Source organism: Pipistrellus hanaki, assembly GCF_964339955.1.
Source record: "Pipistrellus hanaki genome assembly, chromosome: 10".
In the NCBI taxonomy this organism is placed as follows: Eukaryota; Metazoa; Chordata; class Mammalia; order Chiroptera; family Vespertilionidae; genus Pipistrellus; species Pipistrellus hanaki.
Window position 1 is genome coordinate 17844536 of NC_140512.1, and position 23518 is coordinate 17868053.

Below are 23518 nucleotides of genomic sequence, written 5' to 3' on the forward strand. Positions count from 1 at the left end.
GCAAAGTAGGAAAATATTTTTTTGATTGACAAATACAAACAAAGTCTATGTTTATGGGATTTTGTTGAATAGTCAGAGCCATTTATTTAAAATGTAAGAGTACATTTAAACAATTTTAAAGGAAAATTTGTCATCCAAAGCCATCATGTTACTTATTAAGAGACCATAATTTAGATTTAAACTATATAAATCATTTGCTTATGATGGCGTAATATTGCCATAACATAAATAATTGTATCAAAATTAGTAAAGAAATTTACATAAAACTAGGAAATTAAGCTATATAGTTATGATTCATATTCATAAAGGATTTTTTGTTGTTTATTGATTTTAGAAAGAGAGAATAAGAGAGATACCAATTTGCTGTTCATTCATTTATACATTCATTGGTTGATTCTTGTATGTGCCCTGACCCAGGATCAAACTCACAATGTTGGCATATCGGGACAACACTCTAACTGAGCTACCCTGCAGGGCCTTTTAAAAAAAAAATTCATTTAAGGGATTTTTAAAAATTGGATATCTGCTGTACTTAAAAGTATCAAGTGTATTCCATTAATCAATGCAAAAACAATGCAACAAAATCAAAATAATTATAATTAATGTATGTTAGGAGGACTAGATATATAAGAAATATTTGGAGCTCATTTATAAAATTTATACTTCTATTTTACCCAGAATAAATGCCTGTTAGTTGCCTGATATATACTCACCACAATCAAAAGTTCTTACTCAGGACATCACATGCTATTTATAATCATTTTCTCAAGAAAACCTGATAGATTTTTTTTTACTATACTCAAAATAAAATAGTTCTGACTTCCAAAATATTGTTGTTTTTAGCATAGCAAGAGCTCATTTAACTGTCTTTTGAAGTTGTCTAGATTTTCATTGTTATTTCATATAAATGACGTGAGTTTGAATAGATGCTGAACAAAAACAGCTGGCTATTAAAATCACTGAGAGCAATTTTCTGGAATTCTTTTCATAGTTTTAATGCACACTTTGTTTGGATTTTAATATAGTACATTGATGTTACATCTGTAAGAGAAGTAGCATCAGACATCTTGCATTATTAAGTTTTCCTGTCTCAGAAGAATGTTTGGTAATCTGCCAGAATTTGGAAGGCTTTTACATTTCTAATTGATGGTCTCTCTGCACTAAAAATGAATGAGTATGTGCAGTGCCTACCATATTGTACTGTGGGAACTATTCTTTTATATTTTACTGAAGGTTTTAAGTTGATCTTAAGAATTTTAATGACTATTCTAATGAGAAACACAATTAAAAATATTTAATTCCTGGCTGGTGGAGCTCAGTAGTTGAGCATCCACCCGTGAACCAAGAGACCACTGGATTGATTCCCAGTCAGGACACATGCCCAGGTTGCAGGCTCAATCCTCAGTAGAGGATGGGCAGAAGGCAGCCAATCGATGTTTCTCTCTCATTGATGTTTCTATCTCTTTATCCCTTTCCCTTCCACTCTCTCTAACATCAATAAAAAAAATAGACTTAAGTAGCCTTCAATTTCGCTATCAACTATTACTAAAAGTTTGGAATATAATGCCATATTTTTTTGAAAATGCACATAATCAGAAGTAAAATAATTTTATTACAACACTGAAGAGTTTTAAAAAAGCACTTCCACATAATATTATTTGTGCTTCTAACATCATCTCTAGAAAGTAGATATTATTTTATAACTTAAGAAACAGGACAAAAAGAATTAAATGACTTTTACAAAACCATGTCGCCATTAAGCAGAGAAATGTGTGGGAACATGCCTTCTGATTCCAATCCTTAAATCTTTGATGCATAGTTGAGTTTTCATAATTGAGTTTTCATTTCTTGTCATCTTGATTATTTTTGGTCTCTATTTCTTTGTTTTCTTCAGGTGCTACATTCCTTTAGGTGCTAAATTAATTAAGGTAGATTCTAGAAGAAAGTTCCAATAACCCTTACCAAATCAAGCAGGCCATGGAGGCCCATTCAGATCCAGAGGTGCAATATCAAACACACAGAGGCCAGGGTCTCCATCTCAATCCAAATGCATTCAGGAATAAATTCTCAGTTTGGAGAGCATCTGGGAAACCAGACCATTTCTAAGACATTGAGCCATCTGTGACCAATCCTAAAGTAGAATTAGCAAGAAACTCTAGCCAGAGCAGCATGGCTCAGTGGACCTATGAACCAGGAAGTCACAGTTTGATTCCCAGTTAGGGCACTTGCCCAGGTTGCGGGGCTCAATCCCCAATGGGGGGCATGCAGGAGGCAGCCAATCAATGATTCTCATCATTGATATTTCTATCTTTCTCCCTCTCTGAAATAAATATATATATATAATTAAACAAACAAATAAACAAACAAGAAACTCTAACTTGCCTTGTAATTGTCTTAGGAATCCTCAGAAATGAGAACCCCAAATCGGCCCCAACCCTTCGCAAAATTCTTAAGTATAGGGCCTATACTTAGTCAGCTTCTCAGGTGGCCCATTCCTGCTCAAAAGTTTGAAGAATTCACCAGTTTTACAGACTATCCCCTATTTAGTAGTCCTTATATTAGCCTCCTGGCTCATATCACCCTTACTTCAAACTTGAAAAACATTGGGTTCTACTCAGAATGGCTGAGGCAGAAATCATATCTGATCTCCTCAGTGTGGTGGGGAGCAGAGCAAGCCATCTGGGTGGGTTCAGTTCATCTGCAGGCCCTGCCACCCAGGAAGTGGCAGCCCTATCTTGCTGTGAGATGGAGAAGGTTGAGCCACCTCATCCTGAAAGGCTGTTTACTTTGGGTGTGTCTCACCCTTTGATTATGTGGCACTGAACTAAGACTATGAAGAAGAGAATATTCAAAAAGTAATACCTCTCTCCCTCCACACCCAAAGGACACTGGATCTACTTGGGAGGGATAATAAAGCTAACTGTGACTTTTCCCTTAAACTTGACAGACAGGATTAGGGTGTTTACCATGCAAAATGAACTCTAACTGGCATAAACCACTTCCCTGTGTGTCTTCCTTTAGGAGTATTGTTCTTTTACTACAGATTGGTAAAGAATCGTTTCTTCCCTATAGGAATAATAAAACTATGAAAACTAAACCACTTTATCCTTCAGGGAAACTTGCCAAAGATAGATCATACTAATTTTTAGACTCTAGTATGAAAATTGGTTATTACTCAAAATGAGTGTTACATTTTTTCAGGTTCCTTTCTTCATACTTGATATGATAAATATTACTTGTATTTCCTATGCTGGCACTGTTGCAGTTATAGTGACAAAAGTATATATTTACTAGAGAATTTTCAATAATTGTACAGTTACAAGTGGCCTGTTAAACTACCAAATGTTTTGTGAGAGCAAAATAACTAACATAAAGATCATTTAAATATACTTTTAGTTTCCCAAAACATTAAGACATTTTAATGTTTGTGAAACTAGTTTAACAAGCATGCTATCTAATTTTATAATGGTTTCATCTTTTATATAAAATTTCAACTTCAATTTCATTATAATATGTATCAGATATGTTAATAATATAAATTTGGAGGAGGAGTGAAACGTAATTATGTACAACACAGAGTCTTAAAATATTAAACAATTCTACCGAAACTGGTTTGGCTCAGTGGATAGAGCGTCAGCCTGCGGACTCAAGGGTCCTGGGTTCGATTCTGGTCAAGGGCATGTACCTTGGTTGTGGGCACATCCCCAGTAGGGGGTGTGCAAGAGGCAGCTGGTCGATGATTCTCTCTCATCGATGTTTCTAGCTCTCTGTCCCTCTCTCTCCTTCTCTGTGAAAAATCAATAAAATATATATTTTTTAAAATATTAAACCATTTTGCCCTGGCCAGGGGGCTCAGTTGGTTGGAGTGTCTAGCAAAACTGTTGCAGGTTTAACTTCTGGTTGGGACACATGTGTGGGTTGTGGGTTCAACTCTTAGTCGCACAATCAATCAATGTTTCTTTCTCTCTTCCCATTCCTCTCTCTCCAAAATCAATAAAAGCGTATTCTGGGTGAGGGTTTTATATATATAGGAATCCAAAATTGAAAAATTAAATTGATGGTTAGCCAGAAATGACCAAAGTTTTATGTTAAGCTAGTTATTGTTTTTGTTACACAAATACATCCTTTTAAATTGTAATATAAATTATTCCATTTTCACATGAATAAGATTTCATGTATGCCATTCCCTTGGTTAATGACAATGTATTGTTTGCCTTGATATCGGAGTTCTTATGTTACTTTCAGATAAACATAGGCCACAATTGTTCGGGCTTCCAGGATGTGAAGATAACTGTGAAACTTGCAGCTCAATGAATTTATTGTTAAGGAAGTGACCTGTGTTATTCTACTTAGCATTTGTTGTCTTCACGGGATGCACAGAAGTAGAGGATGCTTCAGCTTTTCATAGCTTAACAGTTTCTATTTACTGTTAAATAAAACAGAATCCTGGTTTTGATCAATGTGTGTGAGTTAAAGATTGCATGTAATGATCTCAGTTTAGAATCTGTAAATAGCCTATATTCATTGTGTAATGAAGAAGATTCTCTGACAGGAGATACATTCCACATACAACAGCACATCTAATATGATAAGATTCAATGGATATGCCTTAATATCTCAGTGCTAAGACGTGATTTCCTCCAAGATCATATGCTGTTTTGACTCGTTTGAACTTACAGGAGCTTCTGAAAGCTTTATTTACTCTTTCAGTGTAGTAGTCTAAATCCTCCCCCAATTGATTTTACTAGCATTAACCAGCTTAACTGTCATAAGACATTTGTTTGCACACATCATTCCTCCGTTCTAGACTACCACTGCCAACAGAATATTATAGAGATCTCTTAGACTACCATTTAAGATCTTTTTGCTGTCAGACTTAAGTGTAATTCTGAAAATCATGCTTGCTTATCACCTTTGTCATTCATTTGTCATCCAACTTGGATTTTGTTTTTATTTTAAAGGCTATGGAAGTCCTACTCTTTTATGAAGCCTCCTTACCTACAACAGCCCCCGGATACACTGACTTCTACCCTCTCAATAATCAGCACTTACCTTATGTTGCCTGGCATTGAGACCTATCTTTGATATATCTCACCTAGACTGGGATTTTATTTTTAGAGCAAAGAATATATATTATATCATTTTTCCCCAGTACCTTTCTTAATCTCTTCTACTACTGAATTCTCCATGAAAGATTAATTTAATATCTGAAAAGGCATAGCCGTATCATCCACTCATTGATTTATTTCATTGTTGAAAGAATGCTAGATATATTTTAATTCCTACTATACACCAAGCACTGTGCTAAGACCTGGACTACAACACAGAATAAAATGGACATGATCCTTGCCCTACAGAACATACATTCGCTGTGCCTAACTAATATTTTCTGCCCAACTACTTCTCTTCACATCTATTTCATTTTAAGAATATATGTATAATATATAACATAAAAGATGTTTGATCTTTTATTTATTAGCATTTTTCTGTATATAACTTGTTACCAAGAATTATTAATGCAAATGTATCACATTTTTAAATACTCAGTTTACTCAGCTCCAGAGTTTGCTTGCCTTTGACTATTCACTTTAAGTTGAAAAAATGTAAAAAAAATTTATTATAAGAATTTTTTTGGTAAAACTAGTGTTCTTTTGGAGAATAACAAAGTTCGTGATTTCTCAGCATTTCTTAGGTCTGAAACTTTTACTCAAAAGGTGGCTGAGAATATATGATCATATCAGGGATCATTTTGACCTTTTCTATATTCCATGTTTTGATTAGCTGGCTAGTCTACTCATATCCCATTTACAGACAAATTGTGGAAGATTTGAATGACAAGCTAGAACTATATGGAATAATGAAAAGGTCAGTGCAATTTAGCCCATAACTACAGTATTGAAAATATCAATATATGACAAGTCATTATCACACTTAATTTCTACAAGGCGGACTATGCTGAAGATGGGAAATTACTCCAATTAAAATATTCTTGTTTCATTCTGAAGGCTGAGGTGGCAGAGATCAAATGGCCCCTTGACTCCTTTTTTATAATAACTTAATAAGTTAGAAAGAAACTGTAATTGAATTAAACAAGATTAAAAAAAAAGGTAACAAGCTCTTTTGACTTGAGAGTCCATCATAGAGGGAATAATATAATGACTTTTCTAAAAATTCTAATTACACATCAATAAGACAGATTCAGCTACAAAACCAATTCAATAGCCACCCCATGCTCTCTTTCTATCTACAGCATAGCTGTCAGTCAGATGGAAACTCCATTTATTTCCATGGAAATGAAGGCAGTGAATTTAATTTTGCAACCACCCGGGATGTAGATCTTTCTACAGAGGATATTCAAGAGCAGTGGTCAGAAGAATTTGAGAGCCAGCCTACAGGGTAAGTAATTGTTATCTCCCATGCTGTGTAGAGCACTCACATTTATTCCACTCACATATTTTAATGCATATTGTTAAACAGCAAACCATAGCTAAATCAATACTGATGATTCTTAGAATAGATAAGGGTTACGTTTAACCTAAATGTTTTTATTAGTAATCAACTATTTTTATGCATATTAAAAATTGGTGATTATAAATACTTTTTATCTTCAGTTGAAAATGAAATACTTATATTTTATCTTTGTTTATTCACTTTTTACTGGGAGAAAGTATTTTTTTTCAATCTGTATAGAATATAAAATCTTTTCACTACTACTTATTGAGACTTTCAGTTGTCTTCATGAAATCTGAAGTTTATTAGTGCGATTATCTGATTTTTGATGGTTCTGATCTTTAAAAATTGTTGAGGGGCTAAAATTTATCTTTGAGATATTTGTAAAGGAGGAATTTGGGGTTGAGATTGCAGTAGTTATCTGATTTTTGATGGTTCTGATCTTTAAAAGTTATTGAGGGGCTAAAATTTATCTTTGAGATATTTGTAAAGGAGGAATTCGGGGTTGAGATTGCAGTAGAAGAGAAATGAAGCTATGAGATTGTTTTGGTGGCAGTATTTTCTGCCCAATCTGAGGTATATGCCTTCATCTGGGTCCTATGTTCTAAGATATCTCATATTAATCAAGCAGCATTTTCATAAGTTCACATTTAAAAATATTAATAGGTTCAGAAAATCAAAATTTATGAAGTAGTGTAAGTGGGAAAGAAAGTCTAGAAATTTCCTGGTTCTCACCTAGCTTTGTTTTTGCAATAAGTACTTGTAATCAGAACACCAGGTCCCATTGTTTAATATATGTTTTCTAATACTACAATGAGGATAAATGAAATAACTTTAAATGTAATTTCATAATGAATATGAAACATCAGTCACTTAATTGTTAACTGCGAGAAGCTTTTCCATAACACACCTGAGATATAGTCATGTCTCTCTGATCACAACAAGTTAAATCAAAAGTGGATGGAACATCTAAGTGTCTGAGTGCAGCCGAAACCGGTTTGGCTCAGTGGATAGAGCGTCAGTCTGCGGACTGTAAGGTCCCAGGTTTGATTCCGGTCAAGGGCATGTACATTGGTTGCGGGCACATCCCCGATAGGGGGTGTACAAGAGGCAGTTGGTCAATGTTTCTCTCTCATCGATGTTTCTAGCTCTCTACTCCTCTCCCTTCCTCTCTGTAAAGAATCAATAAAATATATATTTTTTTAAAAAAATAAGTGTCTGAGTGCCAAGAAGGCCAATATTGCTCTTGGGCTCCCCACTTCCTGTGCAGGAAGTGCATTCAGGCCCAATAAGAGGGAAATCTGACCAGTAGCCTGAGCTGCCACTGCTGCTACCACATCAGGGTCTTTTACTGCCAAAAGCTAGGTTTTTTCTTGCCTCATGGAAGTCTGTGGCACAGGCGAGGGTAGGCCTCTGAAGGAAATTGTCACTTTGAAGGACCCCACCCCTTCGGGGCCTACCACTGACCTCAATGACCGATGTTCAGACATTCAGTCCACAAAGTCCTTCTTCTCGTAGGCTCCTGTCACTCCACTATCTCCTTGAGGGATCAGCAACTGCTGCTCCTCTTTTCATCTCCAGGATCTACCCAGGCATTAGGCTGCTGTTTTATTGTAATCCTTACACTACACAGGGCTCATTCCACTCCCCTCAGACCAAAGGGCTTTGATGGAGTCCAGAACTTTGACAACATATGCAAGGCATCTTTACCTATCTTCTGGAGGTAAAGCATCCATCGCCAGCATATCAGTCTTTTTGACCCCGATACAAAGACCAATTCAAATATTCTTCCTGATTATGTAATTTGACTGCCTATGAGGGGGTCCCAGATTTTGAAGCAGAAGAGATTTACTGATCTCCACTCCTTCACTTCTCCAAGCTCAGGCCAGCCATCCAGCACTGAAGAGTCATCCTCTTCAATGAGGGCCACATTTCAGTGATACCCAGCTCTTTGTCCCAGTAAAGCAGAGAAGCAATTTTCATCTTTAGTACTACCATGTCTTCTCTCTCTCCCTCCAGTCTCCAATAAAACTTAGTCTTCAATGCCACTTTCTCTCGATAGATAGATAGATAGATAGATAGATAGATAGATAGATTTTAGAGAGCAAGGGAGGGGGGAGAGAGAGACATCAATGATGAGAGACAATCATTGATTGGCTTCCTCCTTCATGATCGGGGATCAAGCATGCAACCCAGGTTTATGCCCTGATGAGGAATGGAACCATGACTTCATGGTTCATAGGTCGATGTTTAATCACTGAGCCACCATGACTGGGTAATGCCACTTACTCTTATTGTTTTGAGGAGAGAGAAAATTTATTTTTACCTATTATATCTTCCACAGTTCCAAAGTACCTCACCCATATACAAATTTGTGCACCGGGTCTCTAGTGCACAATAAAAACCTGAAATAAAATTGAACTGCAGTGAAATACAGTAGAACCAAATGAAAAAAGTAATTTTTGAAATGCAATACCTTCAGGGAAGCCTTCAAATAGAGCTCATCCTTTACCTTCTCCTAAGCTGTCTGCTCGAGGGAAAGCCTACCAATGCAATGGATGTGGAGAAGCCTTCAGTCAAAGCACACCTCTTGCTAGACATCACAGGACTCATACTGGAGATAAGCCTCATGAATATAAATTAATGTGGAAGAGCTTTTACCTCTGGTACATCCCTTATTAAATGTCATAGAATTTATCCCAAGTAGAGACCTTATGGATATCAGGACTTTATTCAATCTCAGAGAATTCATAGTAGATTAAAAACCTATGAATTTGGCAAATGTGGGATCTTATAGCCAGGCTTTATTCCATATCTTAGTTCAAACCTTGATTTAGTTGCTAACTTGATTTAATATATTCTGAAGAATATAATAAAACAATTTTTCATAGATCCATCACCTTTAGAACTGCTTTGGCCGCCAAAGCCAGTTTGGCTCAGTGGTAGAGCATCAGTCTGCGGACTGAAGGGTCCCAGATTTGATTCCAGTCAAGGGCATGTACCTTGGTTGCGGGCACATCCCCAGTAGGGGATGTGCAAGAGGCAGCTGGTTGATGTTTCTCTCTCATCGACGTTTCTCGCTCTCTATCTATCTCCCTTCCTCTCTGTAAAAAATCAATAAAATATATTTAAAAAAAAAAAAACTGCTTTTGCCAATAAGAGTAGGAAAAGATCTGATTAAAATATAAGCCCTTTATTGCCTATGTTAATGTCCCTGGTATTTTCATTAACCTATAATGAGATCATTTAACTTTTCATTCTGAATTATGATGTATATAAATTAAATACCTTTTAAAATTCATTTTATTTGAATATTATTTGCTTTTTTAAAACAAATGTTTAAAATAAAAAAGTCTCCCTTGCATATCATGTTTCCTCCAGTTAAAATGTTGGTATCCTATATAATCCTATATAATAAAGAGGGAATATGCTAATTGACCATCACACCCTCACACACACAGCCAATAAGAAGGGGATATGCTAATTTACCGCCAGGCCCTCAAAGAGAGCAGTGTCCACAGCCACAAGATGGTGGCACCCAATTCCCCTCAGCCCCGCTGGGGCAGCAGGTGCACAGCATGGCTGGGCCCACCCCCAGGCAGGTCCAGGCATTCTGCCTACCTGCCTTTGGAGTCTCCCAGTTCCCTCAGCCCCCCTGCCACACAGAGCCAGCCTAAGGCATAGGCAAGCCTCGGGTGACAGCTGCCCAGTCACCCCAGGGCCCACCCAAGGCACAGGCAATCCTCAGATGTCAGCTGCCCAGCCGCCCAAGGCAGGCCCAAGGTGCAGGTAAGCTTCAGATGGCAGCTGCCCAGGCACCCAAGGCTGTGCAAGGCTCAGGTAACCAGGGCCGGCTGAGGCTTTCACTGCCAGCAGTGGCAGCAGCAGAGGTGTGATGGGGCGTTGCCTTCCCCTATTGCTGGGTCGACTTCCACCCCTGAGGGCTCCCATGCTGTGAGAGGGGACAGGCCGGGCTGAGGAACCACCCCCAACTCCAGTCCATGAATTTTCATGCACCAGACCTCTATTCCTCTATAATAAAAGGCTAAATGCAAATCAACCAAACAGTGGAATGACCAGTTGCTATGATGTGCACTGACCACCAGAGGCAGAAGCTCAACACAGGAGCTGCCTCCTGGTGGTCAGTGCGCTCCCACAGGGGGAGCACTGCTCAGCCAGAAGCTGGGCTTACTGCTGACCAGCACAGTGGCGGTGGCAGGAGCCTCTCCCACCTCCACAGCAGCACTAATGATATCCAAATGCCAGCTTAGGTCCGTAAGTCGGACATCCCCTGAGGGCTCCAATACTACCAGAAGGTGCAGGCTGGGCTGAGGGACCCCCCAAGTTCAAAGGTTTCATGCAACAGGCCTCTAGTGTGTGTATGTATATGTATATGTATATGTATATGTATATGTATATGTATATGTATATGTATATAAAATAAACTGGAATAGTTCAACATAATATGTATGTATGTATGTATGTATATTGGCATATATTCATTCAGACTTTTCTATGACTGTACCAAAAATAGAAACTGACCAGAATTTCATTTTTTATTCTTTTGTCTATTAATAGACAAAGAATATCATAAGTTTTTTTATACTTGTTAAAGTATTTCTGAAATAAAAATTCCTAAAATTAAATTTAGAGAATCAGACATGTATCTATACATATACATATATAAGGTGTCCCCCAAAAATGTATACACACATTTTGAATAATTATAAAGGCAGTGTTTATTAAAATGCATTTCATTTTCAAAATTGAGAGATATCAGCTATTAAAATATGTATACACTTTTGAATATATTTAATTTTTTATAGTTACTGCCAAATTTCCCTTCAAGAATATATATGATCCTTTTTTAGGCTCAAGAAGGAACATTTTATTAACTTTAGCTTTATTAAGATATAATTTAAATTGCTGTATAATTGACTGAGAAATTTAAAATTGTAAGGTGAAGTGTATATCATGGTGATATATTGTGAAAGGGTTTCCTCCATTTTTCAGTTGACACATCATCGCCTCATATATTTATCTTTTTTTATTTTTTGGTAAGAACATTTAAGTTCGACTCCTTCATATCATTCTTACAAGAATTTATACTTGAGCCAATTAAAGCAATTTTATTCTCAAACCATTCCAAAACAGCTGATAGGGGGAATCATCAGCTTTCCAGTGAAGAAATTGCTTACAAAAAAATATCCATTTTTCTTGACATAAAAAATAGAAAGTTGTAGTTTAAAAATACAAATTAAATATTATTGTGATCTTGCTACCTCTAAGGGGGAAAAGTTGCCTTAAGGCATTTTATTGATTATGAAGCTTTTTTCTGTGTTCCAACTTCATCCCACTCTATAATAAATAATAGATACTGCTGTTTTCATAATAAATAATTTGAGGACTTTATTTTTAGAGTTAGTCATCAAAGAATAAATATAAATTGCTATGTTGTACAGAGCCCTCCCCCCTAGGCAGACATTTCTTCAAATGCAGTTCACATAGAACCACATTTCCTTGGAGAAAACATAATTTAAACCATAGAGAACTAACACTCCTTTTCAGGGAAATGCTCATGCCATCCTAGATATTGCTGATATTGTGGAGCTCTTCCAATGCCACTGCTGGCCTCAAAGATTTAGTTGTCATTTACTTTCATGTAATTGTTAAATTAGGAGAGAGTCATAGACCATATTATTTTTGTAATTGGAATTAAACACAATTTTGCAACCTTAGATCAGAAGTCTAAAGTCCAAAAGTGAACTTCCCTCAGTGATTGATGGAGCGACCAGGATCCCCTGAAGGATGCTTTGCCTTCAGCTAAGTTCAAGCCAATGTTTATAGAAATTCATAAATGAGTGAGTTTGTGCTACAAAAGGCTCCTTCTGAATTTTTAATAAATGCAGGATAATTTATTCAAAGTGATGAGACTCTTACAAAATTATTTCTCAGATTTCTCTCTGCTTCTTTCTCTTCAAAGTGGACTAAAATTTCCATTTCACTTGATTATAAATATCTGGGTTTCTAAAGAAAATAACTTCATTTTTTAACTTCCAATAGATAGTGGAAAAATAGACCAATGTAAAGTAGAAATGGAATATGTTGGACTTTAAAGATTGAAAAGAAATGTACAGTCTGAATTATATCTCACAACTCTGTGGTAGAGGTCATGAAAATAATCCATTTATATTAATCTATAAGTTTATTCATTTACAACTAATAACTAAGAGAAGAATACTACTAATCTCAATTCTCCCTTGAATAAAAGGTTTTTTAAATCCATGACAATGCTATTTTTTAAATTTAATTTTTAACTTTAAAAATGCTCTAACATACATAAATGCCTAAAAGCAGCTATCATATGCATCATTTGTAACCTTAACTTATTTTGTAGGTCAATAGGCTGAGTGGTTTAATTGTGATAAATGAAGATCAATGAACCAGTGTGAAATTTTCCTGTATGAGTCAAGGGAGGTTCCTGGTTAATTGACAGTGGTCAATTACCATTAAGAGCTTCCTCGAACTTATTTAGTGTGTTCCTGAATGATTGGAATAATCAATTTAAATGAAACATAATGGGCATTTTCTCAACATTTTTATCACAATCTATTATAAACTGGAGTAGTTCAAGATAATTGTCCTGGCACAGTATGCCCTTTAGAAACGTAACTACTAAAATAACAGTGAACCGAGAGTCAGGAGATCTCAGCTTCAGAACCAAACTGGCAGTTACTTTTTGCCAAGTCACTTACCTCTCTGTGCCCCAGTTTTCTCCATCCAGAGGCAAGCTGGTTGTGTGACTAACCATGGCAGAATTAGACATGACCAGAAATAAATACTAAGGAGAAATAAGAGTTTTTATGTAGTATTTTATTCTCTTCTACACATCCAAATGCCTATTTGACAAGATTCAGTTTAAATCACATATCCTTTTTATTTTGCCAGATATTATATAATTTTTTCTCTTTATAATTTTTAATGTGGAAAATACCACATGAGTACTGTGACATTAAGATACTATTTTTTATGGTCCCCTGTTTTCTTATTTGATTTCCCACCTCAACTATAAATACTTTGAGAATAAAGACTACCATTTAGTAGACACTCTATACATAGCATTGATTAAATGTATCCTTCTATGGAGAAAAAAAAAACGTAATTGTGAATAGAATGTGTTTAAACATTTGTTCATTATCAACAGACTGACAAATCTCAGAGGGAAGAGGTTAATCAAAGAATTTATATACGTTTATGCATTACCCATGGACACAGACAATAATGCAGTGAAAGCCTGGGGAGGAGGTGGGGTTGGGTGGAGGGGGTCAATGGGGAAAAAATGGGAACATCTGTAATACTTTCAACAATAAAGATCCATTTTTCAAAAGTTTGTTCATTATCTAAAATCTGTAGTACTGCATTTTGTTTCAGAATTATCCAGTACTAAGTAAATGTTCTTCATAAAAAGGAATAGATCATACTCTTTAAACCTTTGACTTAATTTTCTAATTCTTAACGATTCTCACTTTTTTTTTAAGGTGGGACATCTTGGGCGCCGTCATTGGTACGGAATGTGGAACAATAGAATCAGGCTTATCCCTTGTCTTCCTCAAGGACGGAGAGAGGAAATTATGCACTCCGTACATGGACACTACCGGTTATGGGAACCTGAGGTTTTACTTTGTTATGGGTAAGTACATGTTGAACAAATTTCATTGACCTAGAGCAGATTTCAAAGCCAGCACCTCTTCCTGAGGAAGTAAGAGTGTTTGTTGTCTACAGTATAAAATGCAAGTTCAGGAAATATGAGTTCTACTGATGGAGCAAAATCCTGTGGTGCTCATACCTGCTTCAGACGAGCCCTGCTGAAACCATGCTGTAAGAGAGCTAGTCCTGGCACGCTATGACTAGGCCTGAAGACAAAATGCCATAACACCTTTTCACCACTTCCTCGATGGTCAAGATGAAAAGACCATGGGAAAGAACTGAGGACAAAGTCACTCCCTTGTCCAAAGACCTAGCTTCCAAAAAAACAGCAGTGTAGCTGAGTCATTTGTTTTCATGGGGCATACTTTTTTTGATTATGGGAAGTGACACATAAAACAGGTTTATAATACTTTATAGTGTTTTATTAGTCTCTACTTTCTAATAGGTTGGCAAACACATAAAAAGATATTTGTAAGGCGGGTTTTTCTTCAAATTATAGTAGAGCAAATAAATATTTGGAAGTTTGGAAAAATACTCAAGGGGGACTTAAGGGGTAAAATTTATGACCTCTCAAATTTGTCATTTTCGTCAACAACAGCCACAGTTGCATATTCTTTCAGTGGATGTCATTCCAGAAATGTGAGTAGCTGTCACATGCCTTCTTTTGTTGAATGACTGGAAAAGCACAGGCAACACCTGGAAGTTAGACAGGAAATAAACATTGTCAACCTTTGATCTTACTGACATGGATGGCAGTCCATCAGGACAAACAGGCCTCCTGAGTGTAGGCTTCAGCACTGGCTGTTACTTCTCCTACATTCTGCATTTCCTACAGTTCAGAGTGGCGCCTTAAACTTTATAATGTATCATGATCTCAAACACAAATGCCTATGTGATGCTATCTCATTTTCAATAATGATCTGTTTGGTAAGAGGGAATTTATATAAAATAAAATAATGTAATGGAAGTTATATAATTTATTAAATATAATATAGTCTTCCTATCATAAAAATATCCTCACCTTGACTCTGAAATTATTTGTATATTTAAAGACCCAGAGCTTATTTCCTTATAATTAGAAACCAAACTGCCTCTCATTCCATTAAGTACTCACAGGAAACCTTAAGCCTCCACCACCACCCAACAAATTGCAATAAACATTTGATATGATAGTCTAATTTAAATATCTTCTCTTTATACAATTTTGACATAATATATTTGAAATCTTGATTTTTTTCCCCCATTGTGAATCATAGTTAATCATAGAAATCATCTCAATTCAGTGCCATTACATAAGAGTGTAATCTTTAGGTGAGATTAAAACATCTTTAATTCTTTCTACAAAGCAGATTGTTAGTGAATCAATTAAAATAATTTTGACTTATGAGGTAAAAATTAAATTGAATGAGCCCAAGGTACATTATCCTAAACAAAAGAATCTCCATTCAATTAAAAAAATTAATGATGTCCTGGCCAGTGTGGCTCGGCTGGTTGAGCATCATACCATGCACCAAAAGGTCGCTGGTTCCATTTCCGGGCAGGGTGCATACCCCTATTATAGGTTTGATCCCTGGTCTAGGTGTATGCATGGGGCAACTGATCAACGCTTCTCTCTAACATTAATGTTTCTTTCTCCCTCTCCCTTCTTCTCTCTCTAAAATCAATAAAAACATATATTTTTTTTTAAATTAGTGAGTTCCTATTGAATTTAAAGAGCACTGAGCTAAGATATATGGAGATTACAACTGGGAAAAATGGCCCCTAACTCACAGAGTTGCTTGTCAGTGAGGTAATACCTGAAAAGTACTCAAAATAGTGCCTAATAGCCCTAGCCAGTTTGGCTTAGTGGGTAGAGCATGGGCCTATGGACGGAAGGGTCCTAGGTTTGAATCCAGTGGGCTCAATCCCCAGTAGGGAGCTTGCAGGAGGCTGCTGTTCAATGATTCTCTCTCATCATTGCTGTTTCTCTTCCTTCCTTTCTGAAATAAATAAAAATATTTTTTTAAACAGTGCCTACTAAATAGTTAAAACTTAATATATCTTCATATTTTATTATAAAGGTTACTTATACAGAGTTCTTGCCCACACATGCCATCTATGAGAGAGAATGCAGTGGGCTATAATGGAATAAAAAAGTTTGAAAGTGCAGGGGAAGCTCTGGGTAATTGGAGTGGATTAGGGTAAAGCTTCATGGAGACAGTGTTTGAACTCGGTCATGAAGGGTAGACATGATTTAATTTTAAGGGGAGACATTAGATTCTAAGCCAATATTTTGAGAAAATACATGCAAAAGTACATGGCATGTTTGGAGCTAGGTGATTTTCCCAAAATAAATGAATGGAAAGAGACACAATGGAGCTAGAGAAGCAAACTGGAGACAGAGCAGTAATTTTCTTTAATATCATACAAAGGAGTTTGAGTTCTCTTTTTCTATGGAGCCATCAGATAGTTTCTGTCAGTTCTGTAAAATATTCTCATACGTGTTTTAGATAGATAATTCTGGAAGGAGTAGGAAGTAAAGACTGAAACAATGAGAAAATTAGAAGACAGGAAACCAGTCAGATAGGGTAGGGTTGGCAGATTTGGGGAAGAGAAAGCCTATTTAAATTTGAATTTCATCCGAAAACAGAAGAAAAGAATGGAGTATGTATCTTGAGGAGAAAGCAGAATCCAGCAAAGGTGTTTTTTAGGATAGAATATGGTAGGATGTGGCAGTAGGATAAGACTGGACCTATAGAAAAGACTTTAAAACTTTAGTAGCTGATGCAGAAGAAGAAAGCAATATGGGAGGAGATTTAAGATATGATAGACAGTTGATAAGTAATCCTTCATTAAACATGGCTCCTTAGGAAAATCAGTGGCTGATTTTTACTCTAGGCCAGATTGCATTCCCTTCCTCTCAGGACCTGTCATTTGTTCTTCCTGGTTTCACCCCTTGGTTTAGACCACATATGTCAAACACAAGGCCCGCGGGCCAAATCCAGCCCGCCAGGCCTTGCAATGTGGCCCGCACCGCGCTGTCATCACTGCACTCCGCTGTCAGTTTATGACATTGTCAGTTTATGACTGTTCAGTAAACCATTTGGCCCGCGATTTAGGCTGGATTTTAGATTTTGGCCCCTTCTCTGATTGAGTTCGACACCCCTAGTTTAGACCAATCTACTATGACTACCATTTTTGGAAATTTGATTCAAGGTATATTTCCTTTGTCAATATACTGAGTGGCCAGGATATTATTCAGATCTCTGAATGCATAGTAGCTTGGCCACTCAGTGTGTGTGTGTGTGTGTGTGTGTGTGTGTGTGTGTGTTAGAGGCCTGGTGCATGAATTCATGCATGGGTGGGGTCCAGCCAGCCTGACCAGGGGAGGGGACATGGGTGGTTGGCCAGCCTGCCTGCTAGTCGAACTCCTGATCAAGGGGACAATTTGCATATTAGCTTTTTATTATATAGGATATATACTGAGTGGCCAGATTATTATGTGTATAGAGATCATAATAATCTGGCCACTCAGTGTACATTTACTTATTCAACACAAACTCATTAAACACCAGTGTCTAGCACTGTTCTTAGAGCCAGAATACAGTGAAGAAGACAAAAATACCCTAACATACATCTTTCCTTTATTATTTCTTCAACAAAATTTATTGAGCATCTCCCTTATGCCCAGCTCTCTTAGCCAACACGGATCTCCTTTCTGTGAATTTGGCCAGCAATTAAAGTACACAACACAATTTACTGCAACTATTGTCTTTCATGTATATTGGTCTTAACAAACTTTTTTTAGTCAGGGCTATGTCCTGCACACAGCAAATAACAAAATAACTTTACTAATATAAACACCTTACAAGCTCCTTAAAACAGGATTTAAAATACTTTAAAACTGACAGACCATCTTTTTTTATTGAAATCTTCTGTGCTTTAATTGCTGTACAAAATGCCCCTTGAGTCATACCTTTCTACAGCACATCAAAGCATCTGAAACTAAAGAAGAATCCGAGTCTTTCTGTGGAAGCTGCTGTCACCGAAACTTCACAGAATTGATAAATTGCCCCCAGAGGTATCTTTCAGATAAAGTCTGTCATCGTTTTAAAGTCTTGACTCCTTTTGGACTTTCTTATTCTGTCATTCTGGGCTGAATGAGCTCCGATGTGTGAAAGCAGGTGCAGTAAACGAACTGTTCTTAAGACAGCAGAGGAAATTCACAAGGAACAAATTAATGAAATTAGAGATTACTGATGGTTCGGTTCCTGTGTCTATGGTTGTGGCACTTTAAACCTTCACTGTCTGTTACTTTTCACATTTGATTGTTCTTTTTTGGTAAGTCTTTAATATGTGCTCAGTAAGGAAGTTACATTTTTTAAATGGGAGCTTAGTTTTTTTGTAGACCTTTCTCCCAGAGACTTAGAGTGGCTTTACTAACTATATAACATAAAGGTATATAATGAGCCCTGACCAGGTAACTCAGCTGGTTAGAGCATTACACCCATACACCAAGGCTATGGGTTTGATTCCCAGTTAGGACACTTAAGAATCAACCAGTGAATGCATATATAAGTGGAACAACAAATTGATGTTTCTGCCTCTCTCTCTTTATCCCTTCTTCTCTCTCTCTCTAAAATAAATAAGTAAATAAAGTTTTAGAAGAATTATGTAATAAAATGCTAAAAATTCAATAGCAGATGTCAAAATCATAGTATTTTCTTCACCGAATGAAGACCTCGTTATCACTATATCTGGCTCCTCTGTTCTCAGTTCAGATTACTCAATTTAGTAAATATTTATGATATGCCAAGTTACATAGGTTAGTATATGTAACATGCCAGATTTCAATGCTCCACAAATACCACCATCCAAGTTACTTCTGCTTTTATGTTCTTAAACTGATTAGATTCCAGCTTTCTTACTTAGCATCACATTATCATTGATTTCTCCCCAATTTCACTCCTACTTTTATGGTTGGTACTATAATGAACAATAATGGTAGGTGGGGAGAGACTTCTAGTTAGACATGAAGTCCTTTCAAATTCAGGTTATGCCAACAATTGCTAATGACAGCAAATAATACAGATTATTGGCCAAATGCAGTAATGAGAAGATTAGAGGTTCAAGGGCCAAATGATGTAAAATCAACACATGGCTTTTCCACCACTTAATTATCAGGTAGCTGTCCTCTTATTCAGTTTCATCATCAGGATGCTCTTAATTACCTCTCAATCCTGATTCAATCATTTCCTATGTCTCTAAAGTAGAGTGATAAGGAATACTCTCTCTACAATAATCAAATGATGTACCAAAAATAAAACTGAAAAATGTAAAAGAACTACATTTAAAACACGAACACCTCATATGTGCTGAAATATTAGAGATATTAAATGCAACAGTTAAAATAACATTATTTTAGAAATCTTTAATGCAGTGAGTTATCACACTTTTCTAAAAACTATAATCAATAGTTTCTAAACTTTGGCCATAAAGACCTTAAATATAAGGATATAATGACTTATTGAAAAGTAGCACACCATTTTAATGTGGGTTAAAATATGGACATGAGGCCATAGCTTGTTGTAGAATATTAGTTTAGTAATCTCATCAAGCAAATATGTATTTCGGGCTTCACAAATGTCCAGTCTTTGATCTTTAGCATGGCCTAGCTGAACTATCTTCATACATTTTTTTCTTTAAGTCTGGTTACCTTTGTTTAGTGTTTTTCTTAGGTGACGTATGGATCCTGTAAATATATTCTGAAATGTAACACTATATTTGATTTGACATGTTTATGGATGCATGTTGGTACTAACGGTTTAAAATTTTTATTTTGTGCAGGAGGAATTTGTGACCCTGGAGATTCTCATGAAAATGACATCATCCTGTATGCAAAGATTGAAGGAAGAAAAGAACATATTACACTGGATACCCTTTCTTATGCCTCATATAAGGTATACATGCCAATTCGTTTGCCAAATGGCCCCAACGCAGAGGTCAAGTTCAAAATCACTAAGACCAAGTTAGATAAAGGATAACTTTCTCTTCTAGCAGCCCAGGAAGTTACCAGATTACTTTAAAAGTGGCATGAACATTTTAACATTCATTTTTTCCCTAATACAGAGAAATATTATGTTTATTCAGGATGAATGAATTGTAGCCCATCATATCCAATAAGGTAGAGCCCAATACACTGATTGACAGTTATTCTTGATCCCCAAAAAGTCCTAAAAGTAGCTCTACTTGCAGGCTTCACAGTCTTGCTATCAGACATAGGAACTTTTTTCAGTATTTTGAGATTTTCTGATAGAAGTAAAGATGTTTATTATTTTGCTTTTTTTCTCTGATAATTAGGGACATTAAGATTGACCTCTTTCCTTTGCCCTTTGGATTTAGGACAGGAGTTGGCTCTGGTTGTTTACAAGCATTTTCAGAATTATATGTGATGCTTGTCATAAGATATAGAATTATTCCTTTCCAATAGTAGATTTCATTGTAGTGAGACTACACTAGCTCATACATTATTAGTTAGCCTCCTCTCCACATTGATGGCACCTAGGTACTCTAAAGACCTTGAACACACCAGCATTTAGCATCTCGTGGTTTCAGTTAGGAAGATAGGCGATAAACTTGAGACTATAATATGGAACAATTACATGCTAGGGTCACCCAAGTTTAACTACTTAATAATGGACTACTTTTTCATCTGTGACTCAGTAGGGTTACACCTGCTATGGGCATCTGCATGCCTCAGACCATATCACTTCTGTAAATTATCATGGGTTAACTCATTGGCTCAGGCTGTTTCTGCTTAAAATCTGTTTTCAGAATAACGACTTTGGCAAGGCATTATTAGTACTATACAAATTCAGCTTAAAAGAGCACTGATGAGCCCTGGCGGGTGCAGCTCAATTGGTTGAGCATCATCCCAAGTACCGAAAGGTCACTGGTTCAATTCCCAGGTCAGGACATCTGTCCAGGTTTTGGGTTCAATCCCCAGCAGGGGCATTAGGAGGAAGCCAATCAATGTTTCTCACATTGATGTTTCTCTTTCTCTCTCCCTCCCTCTTTCCCTCATCCCTCTTTTACCTTCTTTCTCTCTCAATCAAAAAAAAAATTTAAAAAGAGGACTCGTGATGATAAGTGTAAATGTCAAGTTGTCTTTGTCTTATGCCAAGGTGTATAATATGGATACAGATGCCTTGATAACTTTTAAAGACCTTACACCAACTTATCTTCAGGAAGAGAGGGCCAGGTGGCTCGGTTAGTTGGAGTGTCATTCTGTACACCAGAAGGGTCATGGGTTTCATCTCGGCTCAGGGCATGTACGAGAGACAACTGATTGATGTTTCTTCTCACATCAGTATTTCTCTCTCTCTCTCTCTCTTTCTCTCTCTCTCTCTCTCTCTCTCTCTCTCTCTCTCTCTCTCACACACACACACACACACACACACACACACACACACACACAAATCAATAAACATATCTTCACATGAGGATTTTTAAGAACTGGCTCAGTGGTTAAGCATCAACCTATGAACCTGGAGACCATGGTTCAATTCCCAGTTAGGGCACATGCCCAGGTTGCAGGCCTGATCCCCAGTACAGGGCATGCAGGAAGCAGCCGATCAATGATTCTCTATCATCATTGATGTTTCTATCTTTCTCTCCCTCTTCCTTCCTCTCTGAAATCAATAAAAATATGTTTTAAAAATTACAAATGGCAGTTTTGTACATTGTAATTGCAAGATTTATTCTAGGAAAATTTACACAGACTCATATAAGGAGGATTATGAGTGATTTTGGTTTCCTTTGTTTTGAAGGTTCCATCTTTGGTTTCTGTAGTCATCAATCCTGAAATTCAGACTCCTGCTACCAAATTTTGTCTCAAACAAAAAAACCATCAAGGGTATAATACGAATGTCTGGGCAGTAGATTTTTTCCATGTCTTACCTGTTCTCCCGTCTACGATGTCACACATGATACAGTTTTCCATTAATCTGGGATGTGGAACACATCAACCTGGGAACAGGTAGGAATTCCTATTTTTGAGTGTGTGAATTAATTAAAAATGGACTTGACTATTAAATCAGAGCAACTTCTCAGTAGGTTTTCAGCTGGATTTTTCAGCTTATTAACTTACCCATTTATAAACTGAGAAGTTCTTCAGTTAACACAGAACATGATTGGATAGATTTTAAATAGGAATAATTTTATACTACAAGCTTGGTCTTAGGTACCAGAGGAGTTTACATGTGCTGTGGCAGCCATCCATTCCAACAGATCGCTGTGAGAAGAGAAAACAAATAACTAAAAAAAGCTGGAACTCATGTTGGTTAGTGACCCCCTAATAATAGGAATGGAAATCAATTAGCACTTCAACAGCTATGATTTCTCAGCTTCACTTGCTGAAGTGCTCGTGTCCTTTCTAAAGATTTTGTCATTCACATCCATGCGTTGAAGTGGCGGCAGTGTGAGACATGGTAATTGCCTTGCCATCTATCAAACTCAGGAGCACAAACTCCAGTTACCATTTGTTGTCTTTAAAACAAAGGTTGTTTCTATAGCAGAAATGTAACTGCTTGCCCTTTGAAAGCTGGTCAGACTTCAGTGGAGGGTAAAACAATATTTTCAGAAGCAGCATCTTAAAAACTTTTACCCTCGTTCTATAGATGTCTGATGTACCTAACAAGAGACAGGTAATTGCATTTTATTTGTTATATTTTTCTCTTTCGTCTTGTGCTTGTTATCAGTGTCAGCTTGGAGTTTTCTACCAACCACGGGCGTTCCTGGTCCCTCCTGCACACTGAGTGTTTGCCTGAGATCTGTGCTGGACCCCATCTCCCCCACAGCACCATCTACTCCTCTGAAAACTACAGTGGGTGAGTAAATCCTGAGATATCCAGAGACTTTAATCCATGTTGCAGACTCAGAATCAGTGAGTAAGCCTGAAACTTTTTTTTTTTTTTACTTAATAAGCATGGGAGCTAACCTCTCTTTTTTAACTGGTTTAGAAGTGATGTTGTGAAAAGGAAAAACAAAAACATAACAAAACACTAACTTTGGTATATCGGATGTAAGAGTATAATGCTAGGATCATTCATTCTTTATGTACTTAGCTGTTATATTTTAGATTACATAAATTCAAATTCTCTATAGTGATTCTGTAGTTATGGCCAGAAGGCTTATTGCCAAAATACTTAGTTATGGAACACTGTGACATAGATAGTGAAAGGTAAGCTTTGGAATCAAACCTAGGCTCAAGTCCTGATTCTGCCATCTACTTGTGTAATGATATTAATTCTTTCTAACTTTCTGTTTTTTTCCACATAAATTAAGGGAAGTGATACAGCCCCTTAAGGGCAGTTAAGAGAGT

General features: G+C 36.7%; 1 protein-coding gene across 2 annotated transcripts in view; it reads left to right on the forward strand.

Annotated features, from left to right (window-relative positions):
• RELN (reelin) overlaps positions 1-23518 on the forward strand; it is a gene marked incomplete at its 3' end in the record, with an annotated part of 380746 nt that overhangs the window by 211497 nt on the left and 145731 nt on the right. For both annotated transcript variants that reach the window (XM_084897797.1, XM_084897796.1), the window contains exons 11-15: positions 6251-6396; positions 13989-14140; positions 19984-20096; positions 21966-22174; positions 22896-23024. In XM_084897797.1, the coding sequence (XP_084753923.1) occupies positions 6251-6396; positions 13989-14140; positions 19984-20096; positions 21966-22174; positions 22896-23024 (749 nt within the window). The remainder of the gene's footprint in view (positions 1-6250; positions 6397-13988; positions 14141-19983; positions 20097-21965; positions 22175-22895; positions 23025-23518) is intronic.